The sequence below is a fragment of the Arachis ipaensis genome, chromosome B4, assembly GCF_059453495.1.
Source record: "Arachis ipaensis isolate K30076 ecotype BB chromosome B4, ASM5945349v1, whole genome shotgun sequence".
In the NCBI taxonomy this organism is placed as follows: domain Eukaryota; kingdom Viridiplantae; phylum Streptophyta; class Magnoliopsida; order Fabales; family Fabaceae; genus Arachis; species Arachis ipaensis.
This window is the reverse complement of record NC_142439.1, coordinates 116,680,449-116,696,869: the sequence shown is the minus strand read 5'-3', so window position 1 is coordinate 116,696,869 and position 16,421 is coordinate 116,680,449. Positions and strand designations below refer to the sequence as shown.

The 16,421-nt window shown below is 31.9% G+C and overlaps 2 protein-coding genes and 1 pseudogene across 6 annotated transcripts; 1 reads left to right on the top strand and 2 right to left on the bottom strand.

Moving 5' to 3' along the window:
- Positions 1-2,172: 2,172 nt before the first annotated feature.
- Positions 2,173-7,366, top strand: LOC107639686 (uncharacterized). 5 transcript variants are annotated; one of them, XM_088483022.1, is made up of 13 exons: positions 2,296-2,523; positions 2,612-3,287; positions 3,593-3,677; positions 3,760-3,849; positions 4,151-4,224; positions 4,427-4,511; positions 4,625-4,714; positions 5,182-5,312; positions 5,819-5,900; positions 5,986-6,033; positions 6,228-6,300; positions 6,411-6,514; positions 6,979-7,366. In XM_088483022.1, the coding sequence occupies exons 1-13, from the start codon at positions 2,433-2,435 to the stop codon at positions 7,069-7,071; spliced, it is 1,722 nt and encodes a 573-aa protein (XP_088339148.1). In that variant the 5' UTR covers positions 2,296-2,432; the 3' UTR covers positions 7,072-7,366. The 5 variants fall into 5 exon arrangements, with proteins under 5 accessions (XP_088339151.1, XP_088339148.1, XP_088339149.1 ...); XM_088483023.1 differs by having other exon boundaries at positions 4,625-4,679; positions 5,171-5,312; positions 6,955-7,211; XM_016343244.3 differs by having other exon boundaries at positions 6,955-7,211.
- A 4,960-nt stretch (positions 7,367-12,326) lies between these two features.
- Positions 12,327-13,393, bottom strand: LOC110271555 (PR5-like receptor kinase pseudogene; annotated as a pseudogene).
- Positions 13,394-14,579: 1,186 nt separating this feature from the next.
- On the bottom strand, positions 14,580-16,343 carry LOC107636919 (receptor-like kinase TMK4). Its single transcript, XM_021122529.2, has one exon. The coding sequence runs from the start codon at positions 15,702-15,704 to the stop codon at positions 14,580-14,582; it is 1,125 nt and encodes a 374-aa protein (XP_020978188.1). The 5' UTR covers positions 15,705-16,343.
- Positions 16,344-16,421: the final 78 nt, after the last annotated feature.

Here is a 16,421-nt window from a genome sequence, read left to right as displayed (position 1 = left end):
TAATTAATTTTTTTATTATCAAATATTTCCATTTTGGTGTTGTGTTCTTATTTTTGTCCTTCAATGCTTCAGTCTATTATGAATTATTGTTAAGGTTTTCACGTTTTTCTTCTCTTTCCTCTTCTCCTAGTATAAATGAAATGTACGCTAACAACAATACGGAGATAAACATTACCCTCAAAATTAAAATAAAATTCTAAAATATTTGGATTACAATAAAATCAGCCTGCTCGATCTTAAATGGATAGAATTATAATAATGGATAAATATAAAAATTATAGCTTCAAAAAGAATTAACGTTACTACTATATATAGATAATACATAGTAAATAACGCTATAATCTCCTGCAGGAAGTTACAATTTGATCATTTGTGTACCAATTTTGTTTCCTTTCACTAATTTCAGGATCATATTCATATAAGGAAAATGATATTGTGTTATATATATATATAGAGTAAATGTCTAAAATGATTCTTGAATTTTAAATTGTTATTTAATTTAGTCTCCGATTTTTTAAAATGACCAATTAAATTTCTGAAATTTGAAAAAGTGCATCTCCGTTAGTCTCTTAAAGAAGCGCCTTCTAAACGTTGATGATGTGGTATTCCAGCTGTATGCTGATGTGTACTAAAGTTGGATTTGATTCAAATTGGTACTTGAAATTACTTAATAATATTTAAATTAGTCCATTTTCAATTATAAAACTCTAATCCCCAAATTATTGTCTTCTCTTTTTCAATCTCTCTACTGTCTTCTTCTCTTCTTCGTCCTCTCTGCTATCTTCCAATTTATATTCATCCTGAACTACAACATCAGTACACTTACCTAAAAACTATTTTAATTACAAGTTAATGCAGTTGGATTAATTTTAAGTTTAACACATATTTAAATTATATGTATCCTTGCAGGTTCGTCCATTAAGCTAAAATATATTTTCCACTTTTAAGAAGGTAACCATTATCATCATCTTCAAGGTTTTAACATCACTTTTTAAATTTGTCATTTTTCAATTGAACTCATGCAAAATTTTTTGTGAGATGGGTGTTGCACAAACTGGTTCTTCACCTCCATTAACCCAACAGAAAAAATTACAATGGATTCCATACTACAAAGTAAAAAACGCAGGTGAATCCAAACTCAAAGTGAAACTATCTTAACATTTTCTTTAGAGCCATAACCTTACCTCCTAGTTTGGACAACCATAAAATAGTTTACCAAGATTCTCTGTTGTCGTTGAGTACTTCATCACCATCCAAAGTCTGCAATTACAAAAAACGGCGTTCTTACTTCCCCTGTTGCACATTCTTTTGCTGCCATAAGGTCTCCCTACAGAGTTGTTCCTACTTGAGCTACTTTGGCTTCTCTTCCCACCACCCATCATCACTCATGCAGACGAAAAAACCAAATGAACTGGAAGATAGTGGAGAGGTCGAAGAAGAGAAGAAGATAGCGGAGAGGATGAAGAAGAGAAGAAGACAGTAGAGAGATTGAAGAAGAGAAGACAATAATTTGGGGATTAGGGTTTTATAATTGAAGATGGACTAATTTGGATATTATTAAGCAATTTCAGGTACCAATTTGAATCAAATTCAACTTTGGTACACATCAGCGTATAGCTGGAATGCCACATCATCAACGTTTAGACGGCACTTCTGCAAGAAACTAACGGAGATGCAGTTTTTCGAATTTCAGGGATTTAATTGGTCATTTTAAAAAGTCAAGGACTAAATTAAATAGCAATTTGAAATTCAAAGACCATTTTGGACATTTACTATATATATATATATAACGCGTTTTCGTAGTTTTTACTTTTAATGTTATATTTTTATATATAAAGTAACAGAACCATGGGTAATGTCCTGTCATTTTGAAAAGCTACATTAATTTGCATTTTGATAATGTTATGTAAGGATTTTATTAATTTGGAAGGGAATATTATTATATTGTGCAATTGTAAATATTTTTCTATCGTTTTATGTGATGGCCTAAGTCATAAATTATTTTCAAGACGGTATCTCCGCGATTACATGGAATAAAACCGATTAATCATGAATAACCTGATTTTCATTATATATATGGATAACAATATTATAAAGTAAAATCCATGTATGCAGTATGATGCCTCCTAATGCGATGAATTCTTCTATGGCCATAATGGAGAGGCAGGAATAGAAAGTTGAGTGATTCAAAATCAAGTCCAAATATAATCATGATTGGAACTGAATGAGTTGATTTGGAGGAAAAAACAATCATGATCAGATCACGGTATCAATTAAATAGAGAATCTCGAAAAAATAAAAAAAAAACAATGAAACCGCCACACCAACAGCTTGCAGAGCGGTTACTAAAAAATCTAAAACCCACTGTCCTTTGAAACTGAAACTGAACTCAACTCAACTCAAAAACCCACTGAAGAAGAAACAAGAAGATCATGGAGTTGGACCCCAAAACCATGCGAACCACCAAACCCGGCCTCAAGCCTGTCATCATCACCGTCATTGTCCCCTTCTCATTCATCCTAGGTAGCCGATTATGCAGTTGGTCAACTACTTTGACTCAATCCAGTGTTGGTCAACTATTTGACTTTCTTTCTGTCCCGTTTATTTGCAGGTTTCCCGCTGCTATGGAAATCGGTCGAAATCTACCGTTCTCCGCTCCCCTTCTGTGGAATAGAAGCATTCTCTTCGCAATTGGACTCCGAACCCTTACACTTCCGTTGCCAATTCCAAGCCATGTTCCTTGGTTTCAACTTCACCGCCTCAAACGACGTCGCAGAAGCAATTATCAACAAGATGTCCCTACTGAACCCTAACTCCTCGCAATGCGGTAATTGCGGTGCCTATGAGGTCTCTGTGGTGATTGATTCGGGCTCAAGTTGCACGCGGACGGAGAATTCGAAGGTTCAGTGTCCGTTTAATTGTGGTGAAGAAGTTGCTTTTTTTGGCGGGAAGTTTAATGATGAAGATGTTGATGAGTTGCTGAGGGGTTGTTTGGGGAATGTGGATGGTGGAGGGAACGTGTATAGTGTGGTGGTGGTGAATGGGGGCGACAAGGAGGCAGAGGTGAGGGCTGTGGTGGGGAAGTATCGGCACGCGTGGATACTCGGCCGTGTTTTGGAGGAGGAGGCGCTTTCGAGGGTGGCTGAAATCTTTGCCAAGGTGTTCATGAATGGTAGGAGTGAAGGAGATTCGATTCGTGCCGAGTTCATGCCGGTTGGTGCTGATGGCAGGATTATTCTTTCCTTCAGTTTGCTCAATGCAGAGCCGCGGGATTGGATATATGATTGGTATGGATTGTGAAAACTGTAATTCGATGGAGTGTTCTTGTTGTGTTTTATAGATAACATGCATTTGTTTTGCTATACTGGGAATTTTTCTAGATATGCTATAAAAAGTTTGGCATAGAGAGAACTTGCTTTGAAATGAAATGTGGAGTTCACAGAGATTAATGGCAATGAGGCTTTAAATGTTACATTGTAGATTGTTGTTGAAATTTATTTATTTATTTATTTATTTGATGTCCTGTCATTAAAAGTATTACCTTAGTTTTCTTTGTAATCATTTTGAAGTTTCTGTTGTGATCTTAATGTAGGAATTTTCGTGAAATTGATGAGATTCTATTGCAACCTGTAATCCAATCTTTGCAACCTATAGCAAACATAACAGTTGAAAGCCAGGTAAATTCTTGTTTGCATGTAACAATTAAAAAACATTGTATGGTTTAGATTTGATTGATTTTATAATTATTCATATTGGCAGGTTTTATATCATACGCAAAAGTCTTCATTTTCTTACTGGGATGAAGTGCTTGGAAGCCACATTTCTAGTACCAAGGATCTTCCTTTCTTTGTGCGCATTCTCTGTGCCTCTTGACTTATGATTTAGAATTTAAGTGTACTTACTATTTAGTTCTAACGCAGCCTATCAGATAAATCACAAATTGATGCTTTGATTATTTAGAAGTTTATTCATCTTTTGATTTATGCAAGTCTTGTGTAAATCTGGTTCGTATTACGTGAATTCATTATCATTGCTAATGCATTAAAACATATCTGCTGAGTGTTCATATTTGTCCTTTTTCAAATTTCATTTAATGTCTACCTGAGAAATGATAATGATATAGCTGTGGTCAATTGACTATGTTGAACAGGTTAATTCTAATGAGTGGTACTTGGATACTTCAGTTGCAGCCGGTGGGAGATCTAAAATGTTGCAACTTGTAGTGTATACTTTTTAGCTCAACCCTAGATTTATTTACTTACACTTTCCAGAACCTAATAATTCTTTTCTTAGTTTACTTTTGAATTACTTCTTTATCTCATTCTCTCTACCATTATACATATTCTCTAGTGTGATTTCAATGTAGTAGTTGTGTTCTGCATATAGACAGAGCTTAGATTGCAAGTTTTCTTGTTCATAATTCCAGGTATATACCATCAGCAAAGGAATGTCCTCTCCGGTTGGAGCTTCCAAATGGAGACCTGTCTAATACTAATGGATTTATATCCCCAGTTATTTATCTCATCTTCAAAATCTCATTATTTAATGTTTTTGTATTGTTACATGTATTATAAAATTGCCAAATTTATTGTTGTTATGAAGAGGCTATTTCGGAATATTGTAGATGTGGGGAGGTGTTGTCGTATGGAATCCCCAAAGCTGTAAAAAAGATTTGGAAAGTAAGGATTCAGTCAAACATATGATTTCAACCCAGGTTTTCCTTTCACTCATGAATTGCCGCTGTTAGTAGTTTGTTAACTCTCATATAGGAAAAACTTCTCACTATATACAATGAAAGTAAAGCAATATTTGGAGTATTTTATTTTGGTGGATACTACCATGGAGATTTTATTATTGTCTTCATATGAAGATGCTTCTTTTTTACCATTAGATGATAAAATGTATGGTTTGATTTTGATGTGTTACAAAAGTGTTATTTTTTTCAAAGTGTGGCTAAACAAACAAAGTACAGTTTTATTTTATGTGTAATATGTTTATAACTTTTAAACAAATACTTGATAGATTCTTGTTCCAAACCATTTAATTTCATAAGTTTTATTTTATTTTGGTGTAGATAATGAATATTATGCAACTGATTTATGCCGGTATTCATATATCCCACTATTGTTAATTTTCATAAATTCATTTGCTGAACATGGAATCATGCAAGTCATGAAACAGGATATCCAGAAGCTTTTTGAAATTCTAATGGGGCAGTTGCGGCAACTCCTTGGTCTTAAGTCTGATAACCTCTATGTTGGTCAATCAGGCACATACGTGCTCCAAGGGAGTGAAAGAGGATTCACACAATGGTAAGAGTGATATGTTAAAATATTAATTGCATGGTTTACAAAGTAATTTTCTTTGTTATGTTAAAATAATTTTGGAAGCTTGTTAGCTTGATCATGACTACATGTTTCAACATGATTTTGGGAGGGCTGAATGACAGAACGAGCATTATATTTCACATCAATTTCCTTTTACAAGTTCCTGTGTACATCATGGGGGATATAATTTTTTTATTAAAAAGTTTTATCATCCATTCTGTATGCTTTTGGTCTCTATAAACGGTTCCTAAATGAAACAACAAGACAAATATTCCTGCTTTAGAATAGACTTGGGTAAGAATCATTTTTCACAACGCTTGAGGGGGATGCTACAACTCTCGGAGGCATAACAAATTGCAGTGTCTTTGTTTCACTTAAATATTTATCTCTGTAAAGTAATATTTGTTATTTTTTCCATTTTTTCAAAGAAAATAGTCCATAATAGATAAAATGTTGTCAAATTAGTTCTCATTGATTGTGATTATATGTAGGGAGTTGGATGTTTTGTCACGGAATCATGTTTGCTTTAATCTCTATTCTTGTGCGGCAACACTTGGATCTCTTTCCAGATTGGTACGTATACTCTTATCTACCGAGTCTGTTAACTTCAATCTGGCTAGTATCTAGCGTAAGCTTCTTAAACTTCAATTCCATGCAGGTTCAATCGTTGCCAAGGATGATTATCACTGATGAAATTGGAAAACAGGTGATTGTAAATGCTTATTGGATGATATTTTGGTTGGAAACTGTAGTTTATCTTCCAGTGTATTAAGAATGATAAAGGTTGCTTGTGTTAATTCACCTTTAACTGATTAACTGATAATGAAAATTTCATACTCTTGTTAACTTTAAATCCCTCCCCTCCTTAACATTATGTGTTGCCTACTTGGCTTTGACCAGGTGATGATTTCTTTGGAAGCTGCAAAATTTGCTCAAAGTAATGCATCTGCTGGAATTTATGATGCATCTGCTGGTATGCTTTCTTTCAGCTTATGTTTGATTTCAAAATCTTGTTAGTGACTTTGATGAAGATTTTTATACTGTTGCCTAATGCTAAACATGATCAATCTCTTTTCTTGTCAGCATCATCAAGGCAAGCAAGATCTCTGGCAGAGGATTCCTTTTTTCATCCTTCAATTATGTCTATCAGTTATTATTCATATTGGCATTCTGTTATCATCTATACGGTTGGTTCTTTAACTCTTCATCTTTGTCCTAAATACTATAAGTTAACAGGCATATGAGGGTTGAGACACTCGATAATTGAATGATTCAACCATATTAGGGCTCATTTTTTTTCCTATTGGCATCATAATTAGGGAACACATTACGAGTCAACATAAGATGTAAACATAACTCTGGTTTAGTTTGATGACATTTTATCATAAAGCGTGCACATAAAAGTTGTAAGAGATATGTATAGCTCATTGTCATTTCCTTTTTGTTCGTGTAACTCTCAATTCTTCTGCTTCTGTCACTGGATTATGAAAATGAGCACGATTATAATTTCGAAAGCTTGATCAAGCATGACAAGCATTTCACAAAAAAGAACTCAGATTCACTCATAATTTTATATTACAAGTTGAAATATACTGATTTTTTTTTCTACTTTTCTTCTAAATTGCAGCCATATTTTCTGTTTGTTATACAGCCAGTCATCTTACCTGTTTTGAGTGAATGGAAAAGATACAAGCAAGAAAATATGAAGTTTGTCGCATGGAAGGCCAAAGCAAAAGCAACATAAAGCAGGTTTCCATGTACTTGAAGGCTAATAAATTACGAAGTACTTCAACATAACTAAACCCCTCTGTCCCCCAAAAATATATATCAGTAGATAAGGTTATGAACCCTCAATCCTTAATATAAACAGTCTCCTCAGGTTTATATTTTTTTTTTTTTTTCAAAATGTGGTAAGTTCGTAATAAATATAAAACCGTTCAATATAGGTCAGCTAATTAAACTAATATCTACACAAACACAAGTACATTCCCTCCTCCATATTAACCCTGACATATATTAACCTTGGTAGTTTTTTTAAGTAGACCATGATTTCTTTTAATTTTTTATTGGTTTATTTTTAATATTTAAAATTTGTATATTTATTCTTCATAAATTATTTTGATTATGGTTAAATATATGTTAAATTATTGGGGGTCATAATTTATAGATTTAATTTAATATATTATATTTTGTAAATTATATATAATAAGTGTATTTATGGATAACAGTTTTATCCGAACCCATAGGTACTCGACCCACCTCTCCGGCCATATTCCGATTTAGTTTTACGGTGAAGATTGTTGTATGTATTTGTATACTAACTTTTGAATCACGATGAACCATCCCCATCATTATGCTTGAATCTTACTTTTATAGTTTTATTACTTTTGACAGAAACTGCTCATAGCCAGAATCCAAACTTGATGCTCCAATCAATCTGAAAAACCGTTCTATCATAGGAAAAAAGATTCCACCATTCTGAAAAAAAAAAAAAAGAAAAGAAATTTGCTTCTTATTTTACTTTTTGATTTTTTATATTTATTTATTTGAATTTGATTTTGAGAAGGCCCTATTTCCCCTTCCCTACTTCACGTCCCACCCTCTTCCTCTATATAGCTGCCTACATATATTCTAGTGTCATGCACTAAGAAGCTCATTATATATGAGAAATTTGATAATTGAATATGAGTGAAATTATAGCTAGTGAAGAGTTGCTTTGGTCGATACTGGTGAAAAATTGATACGGAAATAGGAAAAACGAAAAGCTGAAATAAAAATGGTGATGTTCATATCAATTTCGCACCCTCGTTTTTGGACTCATTTTCCAATTACCCTGTCTAGGTTTGTTGGAAAAAATCGAGATTCAGAGAAGAACTTGTCTATGAGCAAAAACACCAAAATTATTTTTTCACAACTTATGTAGTTAAATAAGCAAACTCCAAAAATACTTCAATTAGTAAATATAATGACATAAATTAAATAATTAAATATTGAAATTTTTATCGTGAGAAAATTTTCAAATAAAGACAGAAAATTCACAGGACTTATTAGTCTAATGAAAATTTTTACTATCAAAATAATAGGCACATAATCAGTTTTTTTTAGAAAATATTAAGATATCTCAATAATCGACAAAATACATCATCAAAATGGATGAAATCAACATAAATTCTTCATAAAATAGGTATCTCAAATCAAACAAAAAGAAAAACAATACAACTAGCAAGTTATATTCTAATATTCATCTCTATACTAAAAATAACATGCTAAAATTTTATAAGAAATACAACAAATTTATTAGTTTAATGAGATCAAAATGACACTTAACTTTTCTCCCAATTTTCCCTTCTCGGTCGTGGTTTTTTCTCTCACTCTCTCTGTTTCTTTCTTTCAAAATGAAGGATACTCTTTCTCTCTCTTTTCCTTCCCGTGTCTATAAGCCATTGCTCTCTCTTTTTATTATTATTATTCTTTTGGGTTAATACTCAAATTCGTTCCCGAAAGATCATGCGATCTTCATTTTTGTCCCCGAATGATTTTTTAATCAAATTAGTCCCTGAAAGATAAAATATAAGTCAAAATAGTTTTTCCGTCAGTTGAATGATGACGCATGATGATGTGACACGCCACGTGATGGGTCAGTGACACGTGGCAGGTCACGTGGCGGGTCAGTGACACGTGGCATACCCGTGGCATGCCACGTGTCACTTGACATGTGAAAAAGTTTTTTATAGTTAAAATAGTCCTTGAAAGTTCAGACGCAAGTCATTTTCATCTTCAAATTTTAAAAATTAGTCAAACTAGTCCTTATATAATTTTTTAAATTTTTTTCATAATATTAAATTTAAAATATTTTTTTATACTACTAATTTTAATAGAAATGTAATTGACAAAAAAAACATTAGTAATTGTATCTTTTCTTCTTAAAAATTTTTTTTCAATAAAATTATCTCTCTCCTTTAATTCTTCTCAAAATCTCTCTTATGCTTTTCTATTCTAAAACATTTTTCTTACATTATTACATTTTGCTAGAATATATATATATATTCAAAATTGAAATGTATGTATTTATTAACCTAAACAAAGTTATATGCTCAAAATCAAAATTTATGTATATTAACCTAAATAAAGTTATACCACTATTTTTTTTCTACTACATCTTTTTTTTTTCCATTACGGTATTACTTACATATAGGATGTAATGGTAGTGATACTTAGAGTCAAAATTCAAGAAGATCACAAATTTTGCTTCAATTCCAAACTTGTTTAAATGAAATATTTAAAAAAATTATATTAGAATATTAAGATTCAAAAAGTGATTCCTTTGATTCAAAAATTATAATAAAATTCCTTTTATTTTAATAGGAAACATATCTATTTATATAATGTACTAGTGCGAGTAGTATGTGTTATGCATAGGTATAATATTTCCTATTTTATTTTATCTCATTGATTTGTGAAATTAAAAGAAAAATTATATAATCTATCTCAAACATATGAAACACACAAAAATTTATTATGATCTTTAAACGTATTACGCTTAAGAAGCAATTCGTTTATAATAATAATAATAATAATAATAATAATAATAATAATAATAATAATAATAAATATTATTATTATTATTATTATTATTATTATTATTATTATTATTATTAAACAACACATTTTTAATTGAAGCAAAATTTGTGAATCTTCTTAAATTTTGACTCTAAGCATCACTACCATTACATCCTATATGTAAGTAATATCGTAATGAAAAAAAAATATGTAGTAGAAAGAAAATAGTGGTATAACTTTGTTTAGGTTAACATACATAAATTTTGATTTTGAGCATATAACTTTGTTTAGGTTAATAAATACATACATTTCAATTTTGAGTGTATATATATATAGATATTCCAGCAAAATGTAATAATGTAAGAAAAATGTTTTAGAATAGAAAAGTATAAGAGAGATTTTGAGAATAATTAAAGGAGAGAGATAATTTTATTGAAAAAAATTTTTAAGAAGAAAAGATATAATTACTAATGTTTTGTTTGTCAATTACATTTTTATTAAAATTAGTAGTATAAAAAAATATTTTAAATTTAATATTATGAAAAAATTAAAAAAGATTATATAAGGACTAGTTTGACTAATTTTTAAAATTTGAGGAATGAAAATTATTTACGTCTAAACTTTTAAAGACTATTTTGACTATAAAATTTTTTTTCACATGTCAAGTGATATGCCACGTGTCACTGATCTGTCATGTGTCACTGACCCGCCACGTGGCACTAACTTGCCACGTGGCACTGACTTATCACGTGGCGTGTCACGTCATCGTCCAACTGACAGAAGGACTATTTTAACTTATATTTTATCTTTCAGGGACTAATTTGATTAAAAAAAATCATTCGGGACGAAAATAAAAATATCTTACAAGAACAAATTTGAATATTAACCCATTTTCTTTTTAAAGTGCGAGTCCCACTTGAGTTGGGACCATCAACAAATTCTTTTTCACGGACTCAAGTGAAAATAAGCTGCTCTATTACATACCTGAATTTGGAAGGACAAGATCATCTTGATGAGGTGGTGAGGTAGCAGAAGCATCACAAGTTTTGATGAGCCCATCACCCAAATTTGAATAATTAGACCGGTCTTTGCAATAACATGTTGCTTGATTCGGATTCCAATCATAGCCACAGGCTCCACCTGAGTTCATACACTTGAATCATTCTGCTACACTTCCTATCCATCTCACAGAATCTATTTTGGATAGCACGTTCTATTTTGTTCCATGACAAGTCCACTTCATCATCATCATATTGCAACAACAATGGAACAAACACCTTTGTTGTGCATATTACAGCAGAAGGAGGAGCACCTAGATCCCCAAGATGAGCATAAAAGTATTCATTGGAAGTGCCATTTGAGAAACAATTAAGAAACCCCGTGATAGAATTGGAGAAACCATTATTTAAAGAACAATGATATCACTGCTTTAGAAGGGCATAGGCCTTCAAAGTAGTCCACTCTTGCTATCTTCATTGTTTGGTTTTCCGGGTATGCTTCCAAAACCTGGTATCTCATGCTCTTGATGATTATGTAAGTAGTGAAGCCATGATCACTATCACAGTTGAGTTGTAGAAGAGGGTGTCCACACTGCTTTGGACGATTTCCTCCCCAGAATGGAAAGCCAATGTTGTTAATCTCCCCACAATCATAGGGAGCATTAGCACAACCTCTATAGTTATCATCATTGGAGCTTAAGTAAGGAGGAATCTGAATCATTATCAAGAAGAATATTAAGTGAGGGAGGAGAATAACAAGCAAAGAATCCATTTTAGAAAATATAAATATCATTAAACATTATTTCTACATAACAAGCAAAGTAGCCTTCATAGAAAGATTGAAGGATAGAAACACTAGAGATAGAGTATAAGACAGCAATGACTCAAATATTATTTTGAGACTTTTCAAAAACATAATGTGTAAGATACAATATAATTGTTAAATGCGTTCAATGAAAGAGATAATATTAGAGACTCAAATTAATGTAGTGTTTGGAATGGTTTACTTAACTTATATACAGAATAAAATTTAAATATTATTCATTTTATGTATTATAGGAAGAAATTTGAGTATCAATGGTGTAAAATCAAAATCCAACTAAAAAACTATATTAAAGTTCTGTTTGTGACAGATTGCACAGTGAAACAGAGGTTTGATATTTGTAGTTGAAGTAAAAACAAGAAGAAGAAGGAAAGAAAAAGAAAGAAAAGATTACACATTACTTATATAGCAAGGCATCAAGAAAGCAAAACACACTACTCATACACAACCATAACTACAAGTGCCCCTAAGACAATGAGAAGCTTCACTTTTCTCATGTCAACAAGTTGTTATAGCTCCATAATACATACCATTTGAGAAAAAGAGATACCATGCAACAGTGGTGTCAAGAGTATAATGAGAAATATGTTACACAATAATTACATAAATTTTGTTGCCTTAGGCAAACTCATTTGGATTGATGGAATCATTCTGCACTGAAGTTGATGAATTTGCCTCATGTGTATTGTCATAAGCCATTTCTGAAGATTGCAACTTTAATCCTTGGGGAGAAAACCACGTTGGTTTCGGAGGAAATGGGATAGAATTAAGTGGTCCTTCTAATATTTCTATCACTTTTTTTTAGGATGGTTTCTTGAATACACCACATGCTTACCAAAACAATCTTTTTTTACTAGATCATCATTTCATTCTCTGTGTTTATCAAGCATCTTGCTGAAAGATTATCTTACTCCAGTTCCTTATAAATTCAGTCTGTATAGTACATTTCACTGGTATGTAAATCTTTATTATTATTCTCTTTTCATCTTATTACTTCAAGAATCAACTTTCCATAACTATATACATCAGACTTACGAGAAATTCGAGAAACTCCGCTGTATATTTGATTATATATTTTAGGTGCAATATATCCTACCGTTCCTCTTGCGCACTATAGAGATACAATGCTTTGCTTCTTTGTGCATATTTTAGCTAATCCAAAATCAACAATTTTAGGACAAAAATCCTCATCTAAAAGAATATTTTGTGATTTAATATTAAGATGTAAAATATTAGTACTACACCCCCAATATAAATATTCTAGTCCTCGAGCAATACTAATAAAGTCTATCACAATCTAATTTACACACAACGCTAAACGATACCCTTTAATCAATAAATTTATCTAAAGAACCATTTAGCATGAATTCATAAATCAAAACTCTTTTATTTGTCTCGTAACAAAATCCTAAAAATGAAACAATATTCACATGAAATGTTCTATTTATACTTGCAACCTCATTTATGAATTCTTCTCCATTATTTTTGGACTCCTTTAATATCTTCACTGCTACTTGACGACCATCACTTAAACTTCCTTTATATACAACACCAAATCCTCCTTATCCTAATTTTTCACGAAATGAATTAGTCATTTTTTTTTACTTGTATCGTTTTTGCATCATAAACCCATCACTTTGTATCAAATTCTCAACATTGTGATCAACAATTGTTTTCTTGAACATGATTTTCCACAACCTCTTGCGTTTGTAAATAACCACAACACATGTTACAAAAATTCCAACACTGGCTGCTGATAAGCCTGTATGTACGTGTACAATGCAAGGAAGTGGAGATCAATTACAAACAATAATTTGAATTGTTTGAGAAAAATTCATAAGAAACATGCACCAAAAATTCAAAAAAAAATCATTTGTACATAAAAATTAATCATTAAAATTAGTCATTAATATATTTATATATAAATATATATATTATTTAATTTATTTTTTATATATTATAATATACTTTTTCTATACTTTAATATGTATTTATATTAATTAATAACTAATTTTAATATATACATAGGATAGTTAAAACTTCAATCATTCATAATTTTTATATTGAGTTGATAAAAGTTTAAAATGATTCCACAATTTAAAAATCAAGTTCGATATTTCAAATACTAAAGCAAAGGATCAACAAATTTTTTTTTAATATTAGAGTGAGACTACGCCATGCTCAAAAAAATAAATTAATTATATTATAAAGTATATTTTTTAAAATTAATTAGATCATATATAAACTAATGTTAAATTTAAAGTATTTTATATTAAAAATATTTTATAAAATATTTATTTGATAATTTATATATAATTCTATATAATCATCCAACTAAAATGGAAGATAAATTAAATTATATATTATTGTTTCAGGAATTTGAATCTATTTATTTAAAAAAATATATATGTTTTTATATTAGAGTTATAAAAACTTATATCTTTATTTATTGTTTTTATTGTTTGCAAATAATTAAAAAAAAGTTAGAAAAAAATAAATTAGAATGTAAATACCAAAAATACATGTAATATAAAATTATGAATTAATTTTAGGATAAAATATATTTTTTGTCCTAAAATTTGTTAAAAATTTTAAAAATATTTTTAAGTTTTATTTTGGTTCAATTTTGTCCCAAAAATTTTCGATTTGCATCAAATATATTCTTGGCGCTAATATTTCAAAAAATTTAAGATAAATTCAACAACAATTTCACAAAAATAACCTTTGATACAAGCAAATCAAACATATTTATCATGCATCACTGTTGAATTAGTTTTATTTTTAAATCTGTAAAAGATAATTTATAGTATTTATATATTGTTTAATCAAATTAAATAACTAAAAACAATAATTTGAAATTAAAACTTTTCTCTAAAAAATTCTTATATGGTACATGTGAAGGTAGGAAGAAGTACCTATAATCAAAGGAATTGAGATTCTATGGTCGGAACCACTATGAAAATCATTGCCTGTGGCAATAAAGTTGACTTTTGGTGAGAATTTGGGAATATTTCCTGAAAGATGGTTGTTAGAGACATTCACAACTTCAAATTTAGGCAATGTTGTCAATCTTTGAGGTATTTCACCCGTCAAATTATTGTCATCCAAATACAATTTCCGCAAATCAGTTAAATTGGCGAATGCAGGTGAAATTGTGCCTGTCAATTTCAGATTTGACAAATTGACTATTCTGATCTTATTTTTGTCATCACATGTAATGAAACTCCAATTTTTACAGGCATTATTTCCTCTCCATGAACGTGGCAACAAAATTGGATACCCAAATTCTGCAGCAATTTCAAGTAAAATGGTCACTTTGTGATCACAAGGTCCAAAATTTTTGTGACAGAAGCCATTTGAGGTGTTAACACCAAGATTCACATTCTCCTCAGGATAAATGGCAAATTGGGGCAAAGGACCTTGCAAAAAGTTGTCGTTCAAAGAAATGCTTTGCAGCGAATCGAGTGTTGTTAGAGAATCTGGAACTATCCCTGTTAACAGATTGTGGGCAAGTTGCAGATCTAGCAAAGCTGTAGAACGGGACAAGTCAGGAATTGGGCCTTCAAAGGAGTTTCCCTGAAGCCAAGCTTCAGACAAGTCGACCATGTTTGAAAGCACATCAATTGTACCCGAAAAGCCGTTATCGTTGAGACGCAGTGTGACAACCTTAGATCCTCCGAAAGACTCTGGCGAAACCCCAGTAAGGTGGTTGTTGGAGAGAAGAATTGTTTGCAAGTTCGGCAACGATTTTAATATGTCTGCTGGTAAGAAGCCTGTTACATTTGTAGCAACAAGATTGAGCTCTTTCAGTTGTGTGGAGTGAGTCACGTTGGGGAAGGTCCATGGTGCAAGATTGGTGTTGTTTCCCAAGTTGAGCCTCAGCAAACTGGGTAGACCCTGGAAGCAACCTTGGGGGATGAAGCTAAGGTGGTTGTTAGAGAGTGAAACTAGGTACAAATCTGGGAAGAAATGAGACAAGTTTGGTAGGGATCCCATGAGATTTGTAGCCTTGAGGTCCAGGTAGGAAAGTTTCAATGAGGAATGAGTCAAATCGAAGGGGAAGGTCCATGGTGGGAGGTTGGTGTTGTTGGCCAAATAGAGGGCCTCCAAATTGGTTAGATTGGATGGAGGAGAGGTTGTTGTTAGGAAGATAAAGATTTTTGATAGCTGGGAAGGAATGAGATATGTTTGGTAAGGAGCCCGTGAGATTTATAGAAGAGAGGTATGTAGAGGTATTGGAGTTGGGAGGAGTGAGCAATCAAATCGGTAGGAAAGTTTCATGGTGGGAGCTTGAGGTTACTCAAGGTCAAGTACTGCAAACTAGTTAGACCATGAAAGCAACCATGAGGGATGGAGGTGAAGTTGTTGTAGCCGAGGTACACTTGTCGGAGGAAGGTGGGGTTGGCCCACTCAGATAATTGTTGTAGAGATTGAGGATTGTGAGTTGGGAGAGGGAGTCGTTGAGGCCTGAAGGAACTCTTCCCGTCAGTGACAGATCTGTTCAATTCTTCCACTTTGATTGTTGCAAGTCACGCCTCTCCACTCGCACATGTGGGTGGTGTTGGACCAGCCAGGGGGTTTCAGTGCATTCAGCAGCTTCAACATGTATGCACCTTCATCCCCACCATTGCTCCACTGGACGCAACCCAAGCACAACACAATCATACTGCCATTTTTGGATCTTGATTTTGGGTATGCCATATGTCGATGCTC

Bases quoted from the DNA above. Each gene is read 5' to 3' on its own strand.
- LOC107639686 (XM_016343244.3), top strand. From the start codon at position 2,433: ATGGAGTTGGACCCCAAAACCATGCGAACCACCAAACCCGGCCTCAAG. The intron at 5,313-5,818 runs GTAAGAGTGATA...GATTATATGTAG, and splicing joins GAAAGAGGATTCACACAATG to GGAGTTGGATGTTTTGTCAC. The intron at 5,901-5,985 runs GTACGTATACTC...AATTCCATGCAG, and splicing joins TTGGATCTCTTTCCAGATTG to GTTCAATCGTTGCCAAGGAT.
- LOC107636919 (XM_021122529.2), bottom strand. From the start codon at position 15,704: ATGGGATCCCTACCAAACTTGTCTCATTTCTTCCCAGATTTGTACCTA.